Raw genomic sequence first — 12,105 nt, 5'->3', positions numbered from 1 at the left:
GTTAAGAGAACTAAGGAAAAATTTTCCGCGACAAAGTGTATTTCGGCCATAATTCCCCTGATTTCCCACGGATTTTCATAAAAATTGAACCAATACAAACCATTACTATGAACGCCAAAAAAAACGTTATTATTACCAACTTTAGGGTGCAAATATCCACATATTTGGTGACTTTTTTAACGCCGGGAAAAAAAATATATTAAAAAAAAAACAAATTAAAAAAAATACAATTAATTTATTTTCGACTTAAGCCTACTAAGACACTTTATATATATATATACAATCATTTTTGGTATTTGTAGCTGTATGAGGCACGCACGCGCACATAAAACTTTAAAAAAATCTTTATACCCTAAAACTAATTTATTATACGTACATAAGGGTCGCTATTTTCTTTTCAAATAAATAAATAAAATAAATACATAAATGACTAGCTAGGAAACACATAATATAAATATTCTATTGCACTATGTAATAATGTAACGACGGTTACAGAGGCACCCGGTATACTGGCCATCAATGACGTTAAATTCATATAATAATATAAAGGCCATCTGGAAAATTTAATTAAATTTGCTCACCCTGTATATGTCCATGGATCTATTTGCAGTTTTTTTTAGTTATAATTAAGGGGGTAACGAAGGGAACAATGGTGTTATACAACATAAAATATACAGGGTCTTATTTCCCTTTTCCCTCGCACTGAATGTATTGTTATGCCAACCCTGTATAGCACAACCTGATTTGGTCATGATACAGGGTGTTTTAGATTCTTTGATCTTAATTGGGACACCCTGCATTGCAAAAAAATAAAATTCAGTCTTCAAATAAAATCTTAATCATAATTAAAATAGAAATTTTGAATCAAATAATGACGTCAAACTTTTCGATCGTCCCTAAACTCGTCCTCCACCTTGAGGTTCTTGACCACCTCCTTATGATCCAGGATCCTTTGAGGTGGTGCCACCACCTCCCACTCCCAATCGCCCTCCAAGGGAACCTCGTTACGGAAGTCGAAGTTGTACTTTTGACTCAGCGCGTCCAGGGTTGCCAGTGGTGGGTCTGGATTAAACTCAGGTTCCTTCTTTTCCGGCACATTCGGTGCTGGTGAGTCATTTGATGTGGAGGGAGAATCAAAGTTGAGTCGTCTGCGCACTTTGTTGAGTTTTTCCGGCGAGATGGACATTTTCCTGGAAACAAAACATTCATTGAGTCAATAACTCCTCACGTCCTTACACCTGATTCCATTCCCTCTCTCCCAGTTTTAAAACACTTTTGAATTTAATCATTATCACTTGACGTAAAAGTGACAGGTGCGAGTAATGACAGATGAAAAATTTAGTACAATTAATTCCGGAGATATGGTCATGAATTTTATTAAGAGTTACAAAATTGTACTTGCGTATAGTTTTACTATATTGTACTTGTATAGTAATTGTACACTGTACATTTATAACTTTCACAGATATACCCGCATCGAATTGTACTTGTTTATAAAATCGCTTCAAAAATGTACTTATATACAATTTTATTTTATTGAACTTTAGAAATAATTTTAATTTTTTTTTTGTTGTAGATCTGTCTCTCTAATTATACTTGCTCATGAAAAATGGTAGTGGTTTACATAAGTGCATGGGTAAATTGTACTAATTTTATTACACCATCAGTGCCTCTTGATTTAAATGTAAAATTCTCAGATTTAGGTTTAATATCTGTACATGCTTGAAAAATTGTACTTATTTATAGTTTATTCGTATAAGCTTTTAAAATTAGTTGAAAAAAACGTATAGTAATTGTACACCTTCGTAGATTGTACTAGTTTATAAATTTGTATGAATTTAATTACACTTTCAGTACTTTTGTGATGACCTCGTATGTATGGCCTTGTCTTAAATGATCTATTTTGGTGTCATCTATCAATATTTAGAGTCAATTGAGTACTTAGTACATTATAGAGGATCCAGATACCAGTACACTCCAAAAAAAACCCATAAATTCTTTGATTTTTTAGTACATTTTAAATTGTACGTACCACAATCAATGCACGTGCCCCAGCACCTACACAAATCCTGACTCTCTTTCTCTCAAAAGAAAAAAAAATATAAAACCCGAAAAAACGCACTTTAACAGCAGGAAACGAGCGATACGACTAGCGCGTAGCACATAAACCAGATGCACGTATGTAAATGCACTTCGGAGCTTTTAATTTATTATTATCGAAAAGGTTCACATCGACAGGAGGAGCAGAAACCGGCAGCAGTAGCGGCAGCGGGATTAGAAACGGAACGCGATCTATTTTCGTCATCAGCAGGGAAAATGCATAGAGAATGCAGCAGGAGGGTCCCGACCCACAGTGTCACGGTGCACCAAATCATGGACAAAAATCAAAAGAATTTTTTCAAAGTCAAAATGTCCTCGACAGAGCAACTTGAAATGTGCTTGACTGGTATATAATTTACGTATATTCTACAGTTTCATAAATATATATTTAACGATAATAATATATGATGTGTTGCTTCGGAAATAATGAAACCAGACCAAAAGTCGCTCATTATTCGCATATATTTATAACATGATTACAATGATTGTAAATGTATGTAGGTATACTAGTTTGAAGTCGTAGACAAAATGTGAGTTCCAATAACTCTCTTATATGACGGCGAATTGAACGGCATTAGGTGGTTTTTGATGGAAAAAATACTTTGGTTTAGCGAAAAAAGGTCGTATCATGACTATAGAGAAAAGAGGTGTAGATTTGATTATTTTGCAACATAAAAAAAATAGATAAATAATTTAAAAAATCACAGTAATTTTTAAAAAGGTTGTTGTAAGTAAAAGAGTATATCTGAGAGACCCACGTTTTTTCAAGGGTATTACTACGATTACTACTTTAGCTATTACTATGAGTTTTTTAACTATTTGATCAACATGTACAGCGTATGAATCTGCTAACACGGGAATCAAAGTAAATTTGCTGCAAAACTATGAAGATCACATTAAAAATAAAGAAAGAGCCAGACAGGAAAAAAATTTGGATAAGGATGCAGCAAAGGAAAATCCTAAAGAAATACATTCCGCCAACTTTCATTTGCAACAAGTATTGTATGTGCCAACAAATCCCACTAACCCCATTCTTTTTTACAAGACGAAGTTAGCCACATACAATTTCACTATAGGTTTCACTAAGGTTCACGTGGCCCATGCGAAATAGCATCTTGTTTATTCCACCACCTCAAAAGTCTTTCTACATCCATTCAAAATGTAAGGCTCTTTAGTGACACATGTGGAGGCCAAAATAAAAATCAATTTGTTGCCGCTATGTTTATTTATGCCGTACAAGTTTTACCGAGAGAGGCCATTGACCAAAAATTCCTGGTTTCAGGACACAGCCAAATGGAATGCGATTCAATGCACGCAAGAATTGAAATTGCATCCAAAAATGTCCTAGTTTATTTGCCGCATGAATGGGAAACCATTGCTCGGAATGTAAAAAAAATTACCCTAAGTACGACATTTTTCAAAAAAAAGACATAGCTTTTGTTGACTAGAAAACCCTGGCAAAGCTAATTATGATCAACCGAATCAAGGATCAAGATGGGAATGTGGTTAATTGACATCATATTAAGTGGATTAGGTATAAAAAGGCATTTCCTTTTACAATGAAAATTAAAACAGATTTTGATTAAGATTTTCGCAGTATAATGATTCTTCCACACAGAGGAAGACAAGTGACAGTTGCTTCCATGGAAAAATGTCTCAAACCCTTACACGAAGAAAAGAGGAAAATTTCAGCATTAAAGCTGAAACATTTAAAAGAAATTTGCAATTCTGGAAGTGTCCCAGATGACTGCCGGCTCTTTTTTATAAGTTTGCTAAGTAGTGACGAAACCATTGATGAGGATGAAACGGTGGTTCCAGATGTAAATGACCCTGAGGGCGAAGACTTTTTCTTACAATAATGTTATTAATAATTATTTTTATCTTTCATTATTATGTTTAGAATTAGTCCTTTAAGTTTATAGCTTTTCGCATCACTACAACTTTGAGAAAGTATTATGTGCCAAATATGGCTATCTGCATTTTTCCTGTTTAAATTAGTTATTATTTATGTTTTTCGAAAATCTGGGTCATTATAAGAACTTTTTTTCAATTTTATTCAAATAAAACGTATATAAATAAAAAGATGAATTTTATTAAAATGCGTTTTTTATAGATTTGATTTGATACAGCTTATTAAACTTTATTTTGTGTTTCCTAAATATAAAGCATTTTGTAGATAGCTACATATGGTAACACACCATCGAGTTAAGATAAAATGGAGGATAAAATGTTATAAACTGTGAAAACTCTTATTAATGTATCGAGTGTTCAAACTGATCCTCATATATTTCTTGGCAGAAAGCAAGACGGCTTACAAACTCATGTAAAACACTATCAATTATTTCGGTTCATATACGTCTAATTTCATATCTAATTCTTTTTTTCAAATCTTCTACGTTGTTGGGCTTCTCAATATAAATTTTACTTTTCAGGTACCCCCATAGAAAATAGTCGCGGGTACTTAGGTCTGGTGACCTGGCCGGCCACTCTATTGGCCCTCTTTTTTTACTATCTTCCTGGGAACACTGTCTGGTCTTGTTCGTCTGAGTATAGGGCAGGCAAAGCAGCGATAAGATCTTCTTGAAGAAATTTCAAATAGCGTTGTCCTGTTACGTTTTCTTCGAAAAAATATGGTCCTATTACTTTATTTTCCACGATACCAGCTCAAACATTAATAGATTTACGGTACTGTGTATTACCCTCAGTTGCCCACTGTGGATTTGATACTGACCAGTACCCATAATTTTGCCGATTTACGACACCGTTTAAACAAAAAGTTGCTTCATCCGAAAACAAAACTCGTAACACAAACTGACGGTTATTATTCCAAATGTTCATCATTGGCTCGCAAAATTGGTTTTTTCGATCAGGATCATTCTTGATTAATTCGTGTATTAGTCTAATTTTATAAGGGTGGTATTCATTTACTTTTAAGATGCGTCTTACTGACGTTCCAGCTATATTATTATCAACTGAAATTTGTGAAGTTGCATTGTTTAGATTTTGTTCGACGGAGAGCAGAACGTTAAATTTTGTTTCTTGAGAAATTTTTGGACGACCTGATCTTGGCAAATCCCTAAGATGACCTGAAGTTATGAATTTGTGCTCGATTCTACTCGATAATAGATGTTTGTGAGACCGTGACTTGGTTGTTTTTCTTCGTTTGTTTATGTTGTACTTGGTCTCTTTGAGAAATCTTCAATCGATTTGTTACATGACGTAGATGGAAATATGATATGTTTCTCTCTTTTCATATTACCAGTTTGTTTTTTTGAATTACTGTCTTGAGCTTTTGATAATTGTTTTTGTTGAGTAGTTTACCTGTTTTGAGTGAGACAACATTATTTTATCGAAATAGTAATAAAACAAACTCCAAGCCACAGGTCTCAAATTTATTAAATTAAAGTTAAAGGATTACACGTGTTTCGCGCCCATACGTATATGTATTCGCTGATAAAAAGAACAAAAAAAGAAGCAGAAAAAATACTACATGATACAAGTCAAGGGTAGAAATTAAGTTCAAATTGGTAAAATCGAACGGAGACTAGTTAGTTACTACACATTAAAATTATATAAACAAACAAATGATGTTAGGTTTAAAAAATATCAAAAAAGTTAAAAACAATAAAAAAAAATTATTTTTATTTTAAATTATTTTAATATTTTTTTTAATTTAAATTGTTTTTGTTGAGTAGTTTGCCTGTTTTGAGTAAGACAACATTATTTTATATAAATATATAGATATAGTTTTTGCTTAACTTTATTTTGGAAGTTTAAAATCAGATTTAATTCTTAAATATGAAAAATAATTTGTTACGGGCAGAACTTATCTGGTCGACTGTAAAAATTTGATTCTCGTGTCTAATTCTCTTGACGTTCTCCATCTCACTCTTGATTATTGAAACTGACCTGTTGACGAGCATTCTTTTCTTTTCTCTCTCTTTATTATCAAATTTTTGAAATACAACAAAAAAACAAATATATTGCTTCTTATAACAAATAATTGGCAAATCCATTCAAGTACCTGCTTTGAAGACCAGCTGACAGTGATAGAATTGCCATAAGTAAAATTCAGCTGTCAATTAGCAGTGTTTCATTACTCCATCATGAATACTTTTACTAACCATGAAATGACCGACATGCACTTTATTTATGGATTAGCAAATGAAAATGCGGAAAAAGCACGAAGAATTTAGCAGGACAGATATCCTAACAGAGTAATTCCATGTGCAAAGACATTTAGAAAACTACAAGCAAGATTATGTGAAACTGGGAGTTTTAATAAAAATATGGGTGGTGGAAGACCAGAAATTATAACAACGCCTGAACTGGAAGAAGCTATACTTGATGCGATAGAAGAAGATCCTTCCAATAGTATCAGGAAGATTGCACTGCAGCTTGAAGTCAGTTCAAAAACCATATCACATACAGCGTGTACAAGCTCTACTGCCTCGGGATTTTCATCCAAAATTAATGTTTTGCAGGTGGTTGATTCATACGATGGCACACAATAATAATTTCCTACCAAATATTTTATTTACGGACGAGGCAAATTTTTCACGAGATGCTATTATGAACTTCCACAATGATCATTTTTGGGCCGACGAAAATTCCTACGTTATTAGAGAAACTCATTTTCAGCAACAATTTTCGCTGAACGTTTGGATAGGAATTATTGGTGACTGCCTAATTGGCCCATTATTTTTACCGGCAAGATTAACAGGTGAATCCTACACGGATTTCTTGCAACACCATTTACCCACTTTATTAGAAGAAGTACCCCTACAAGTAAGAGTCAACATGTGGTTTATGCACGACGGGGCTCCAGCTCATTTCTGTATTCTTTCTCGTCAGCATCTCGACGTCATCTACCCTAATTGCTGGATTGCACGTGCAGGACCTCAAAATTGGCCGGCTCGCAGTCCTGATATGAATCCTCGGGATTACTATTTATGGGGCCATCTGAAGGTTCTTGTTTATAAAACTCCTGTTCTAGATGTGAATGACTTGAGGAATCGGATAATTGTCAATAGCAATATCATAAGGGATACTCCAGGTATTTTTGAGCGTGTCAGACACTCAATGACAAGTCGTGTATTTTATCAGAAGGTGGGCATTTTGCTCATTTACTTTAAGGTCGAAATTGTTTATCGAATTAATTGGTTTTTATTTCATGTTGTCGTCCATGGATAATTTTTAGAATGAGTTAAAGAAACTTAAAATTTTTTTTTTTGAAAACAAAGCCAGATATGAAGATAATATAAGATACGAAAAAGTTGTATTTTTAGTTGCTTAAATACAAAAATAAATAAAAAGCTGCAAAACAATTAATTATTGGCCTTGTTTTTCTCTCAATAATAAGCATGTGGTGCCCACTGACATGCCACTGGACCTAATAATTTCAATCTAGTTACAGCTAAATAAGCGTCTTATAACTTCAAATAACTGCACCAAATTTCAACCAAATCGGTTTAAGGATAGTTATAGTATTTTTAAAATACCGTAATTTTTTTGAACCTTCATCAAGAACAAAGCAACTTCCGACATACTTTCATAGGAACTTTTTTTCATAAAACGACCTAACGATTCACCCTGTATAGTTTCGTACCGTAGTTAGGAAACACCCTGTATATATTATTATATTAGATATAAATAAACAAACTCTGTTATTTAATTGGATATTAACGACAAAATCAGCTGTTATTCATGCGTATTATTTTGGAAAACAATGATTTAAAAAAAAATTCTTGGCGGCCAATGGTTGGCAAGGATAAGGTTTTATGAAAAACGTTTTTTTTACAAAAAATAATTGCCTGAGAAAAAAATGCTCTTTAAGAAAATTATAGGTGATAAAAAAATAAGTAGTTTTTGTATTTATACTTTTCTTACATAACCTTAAGGTTTTCGAATAAAACGTGAAAAAACCCCTATTTTATTTCTCGAAAGCAAGGCTAATTAAGTTCTGGGATTTTATTTTATTTAATATGTTAATGGATGTAAACTTACATAACAACTTTCAAATACTTGTCAGTTTTTTAAATAAAAAATGTTCAGCATTAGACACTATTTTTTACTCTAATAGCTCTGTTAAAAGGTCGGAGTATGAGAAATCAAAGTCGCATTTTAAACTCAATGATAAAAAACCAAATTATCACTGTCAGTACAAAGCAAAACCTACTTCTAGTTTTGTCGTTAACTCACAACAAAATCAGAGGAACAGTGTAGTAAATAAGAAAGTGTCCTGTCAGTTATGTCTTGAAGATCATCTCATATATAATTGCCCAATTTTTAGTGCAAAAAATCCAGGTGAGAGATTTTCTCTTATAAAAGAAAAGAGATGGTGCACTAATTGTTTAGGTACCAAACACACGTCCTGGCACTGCAGTTCTCGTGCAGTGTGTCAAATTTGCTCTAAAAAACATCACACACTCTTACATATGGACACTCCTCCAGTCATTAATAGTAACTATGGATCTGAAACCAAAGTTCTTCTCTCCTCAAGTAATACGTCATTTTGAGTATAACTTCACTAGTACTCAAATTAAGTAACTAATCCCGAAAAACCTTGCCGATTATCGAAAATACCGGCCGGTAGCGGGAGTGACGGGCAGCTCAAGTATATCGAAGAAAGGAATCAACAGCCTATGGTATGTTCATTTTTATTATCCCCTTTCTCTCATAATTTTATTGCTCTCACCCCCACATGTTGGTCAATTTTTATAGCGTATCGCTAGTTGTTCCATTTTTTATCGTAAATAAATGGAAATTTAAATATTGAAAAAACTGTGGTTTTTCATATACAATCCGCAAATTACAAGACTGTTTTACCACTAACAAAAACTCATTTATTTTTACTCTCGACACGTATTTCGCTAACGATATTTGCATCTTCGGAAGTGGATTAAAACCAATATCTAGTTCACGCTATCTAGGCGACTTAATTATTTGACAAACTAAGGACAATCGACCAGGAAAAAAATATAACAAGAGAATGTAATACCCTATAACTTTCTTTTACAGATTTTAACAAAAGTGAATTATTCTACAACAATAAGTATTCTAAAAATGTGACTATTTTGGTTTATCATAGAGATTAGGGATTCTACATTGATCGGTAATAAATAATGTTTGACTAACTGACACAATGATAACTCAGAAGCATTTGCATTCTAGTCACAATCAAAATACCAGTGTTTCAAATCAACCACTCTACCATTAAAATCAAACGTGTTTCGTTGTTCTAAAAATGAATAGATGGTTTATAATTGAGTTCAGGAAAAGTACAAGGGTATTTATTTAGATTTTGGCTTAGGTAATTACGATAAGAAATATTCCAAAGATTAGGCATAATTATTTTCATAACTGGATATGTATCATAAAATGGTCAACCAGTTACTATGTTATCACAAATAACTGCATTTTTGGAGTTTTTATCTACTTGTTCATAACCACAATCTCCTTTAGTCCAAACAAATCTGATTTCAATGCCATCGTCTTGAAGAATGGTTAGATTATAATTGTTTGGTTTGTTAATGGTACGACAAATCTCAAAAACCAAGATATTTTTATATATATTCTGCTGATTAATTATTGCCACATAAGGGATGATATAGAGTCTGCAAAAATCATGTACATACCTATTGAGTTTTTATGTTGTAATATATACTCTAATGCCTGCACTACTGCATACATTTCTGCATGTCTTTGATCCATCAACATATATTAATATGAGTTTGAAAAATCCACTGATCTGGATACGTTTCCAGATCAGTAAATTGGGAGAAGAAGGGCGGCAAGATCACCAGATTTAATTGTCACCCCTTGACTTCTTTTTTTTGGTGTCACTTGCACTCGATGATCTTCTGCAACGGATTATTACACAATGGGCATCTATTCCAAGAGTGTTTCAAAATGTAAGAAATGAGAATGAGAATAATAAATGAAAGAATTGAAAATAGATAATACTTTTGTTTATTACAAAACGTGGTGGTTGTAGTTCCTCCTACCTGTATAACGTTTGTACCAAATGACGCTTTTCTAACTTTCTTAGTTTCGGAGATATTTGCATTGAAAGTTTTCACATTGACACCCTATATATCTTGGACGATTTTTCTGTATTAAAAAACGAGTATAAAGTTAGGATGCGTAGTTTTTAATTTATTAAAATTATGATCTTATAATTTTAGTCCCGTTTACCTATATGGTCGTCCCACTGTGCGTCGAGTTTGTGCGTCTTTATTGATCCGCGTATATAGCGTAGGAGATCGCATGGCGCGTGGCTCCTGCCAGTGTGTTTTTTTTTCTTTTGGTTTTTTTTCCATAGGGCAGGGCGGTCCGGATCGATTTAGCATGATCCCAGATATCAGACATCCCTGAACGGGCCAATTAAATATTGTACAAATGTTGCAAAACAAACTATCGTTATCATAACAATGCCAGATCCTACTGACTACCTTTAAAATATCCAGAGCTATTGCTCATCCATTCACCAATCATAATTAATCATCAATCAAAGCGTCTGATTATAACGTAGCAATAAAACTTTATTATTACAATTGCATCAATAAATACCTAAAAAAATGTCTCTTTATTCATAAGGGAAAGAAACACTTCAACCTCTTTAGCTGTAATTGAAAAAGAGGTTAGATTGGAACAATTAATGGAATTTTTACATGATTATGAAGCAACAAAGGTTTTGTGAAAAACCAGAATATACGAGTAATTCAGACAACATTGATGATGAGTATGAAAAAACCGAAACGTTCTCCAAATTTAGTCGATAAAAAAAAACGAAAATAGAGTCTGAATTTGAGGATGAATCTGAAGTACTTAATGATCAGACGAAGAAGAATAAGTGTCGTAAGTTAATTATTATAAAAGTCTTATTGGTTAGGTGATATATTAATTAAATTTATATTTTATAGGGGTGAGATACACTAGTATTTACAAAAATTTCTTGCGAAATGTCCGTAATGAATCCGTACTCAACTGATAACAATTCAAGAACAAAGTATGTTTACGCAGAATAATTTCTATCAGTTATTAATGATCTATTATGGTTTTTACTTTTGAGGTCTTTCTTAGAGTACACTTTTAATATAGAACAAAGGAAAACAGTACAAAATATTAATAGAATTTTGTACTATTTGAAAATATGTACTAAAGCAGACCCACTTTGTTGGGCGCCACAATTTATTCTCTTAAATTATTTACAAAATTGTTTTTATATCGACCATCGATTCATTTGACTCATTTTCAGTTAGTTATTCAACGCAATATAAAAATAAATAATTATTAATCAATTAGTGCCAAATAAAAACGACTTAAGTGAATGTATCATATTAGCTTACCTAAAGTCTTAAAGGCACTTAACCTAAAAAAAAAACGGGCCAATTAATTATTATTGTACAAATGTTATGGTCCGCACAAGACAATATTGCAAAACAAACTATCGTTATCGCACTATTATAATGGCTAATAAATGCAAGCGACTATACGATAACAACGAAACCACCACTCCCGATAAGTTATCAATAGTAGTTACCTAATTAAGTACCTATAAGTTGCCATTTTTATTATAGTCACTTTGAATATCTATTTTATCGTTGTGTTTTTTTTATTGATTGCACTTACCGGGGGCCATGGTGACGGGATGTTTTCTTGTAGGGAGGAGGAAAAAAACGTTGAAAATCACCACTACATTTTTCCACAATAGTAAAACGCCAACTGATTTTACAATAAGAAACACATATAAAACAATAAAATCGTTGCCCGAGCGATCCGCTTTTCCCCCCCTGATTTCCGTCTATTCTCTTTTAGATTAATTATACGGCAGTTCCGTTTTTCGGTCTGATGGGTTTTCGTGAAATGCTGTTGTTGTTGTTTTTTTTGTACCACGTACCCTCCTCGTGGGATACGTATGAAAAATATAATAAAAATATCTCGTTTTTGAGGCATTAGTGACACAGTCGCTTGTTCTTCAGGAATCTGTGCGTGAGTAAGAGT

At 32.9% G+C, this 12,105-nt stretch overlaps 1 protein-coding gene across 1 annotated transcript; it reads right to left on the bottom strand.

The window, feature by feature from the left end:
• Positions 1–215: 215 nt before the first annotated feature.
• LOC126738688 (uncharacterized) lies at positions 216–11,880 on the bottom strand. The gene is made up of 2 exons (XM_050444129.1): positions 11,734–11,880; positions 216–1,190 (listed from the first exon to the last, which is right to left on the bottom strand). Exon 2 carries the CDS (start codon positions 1,184–1,186, stop codon positions 878–880), a length of 309 nt encoding a protein of 102 aa, XP_050300086.1. The 5' UTR covers positions 1,187–1,190; positions 11,734–11,880; the 3' UTR covers positions 216–877.
• Positions 11,881–12,105: the final 225 nt, after the last annotated feature.

Source organism: Anthonomus grandis, chromosome 7 (genome assembly GCF_022605725.1).
Source record: "Anthonomus grandis grandis chromosome 7, icAntGran1.3, whole genome shotgun sequence".
NCBI lineage: Eukaryota > Metazoa > Arthropoda > Insecta > Coleoptera > Curculionidae > Anthonomus > Anthonomus grandis.
The sequence above is the reverse complement of the archived record's forward strand: the minus strand, read 5'-3'. Positions and strand labels throughout refer to the sequence as shown.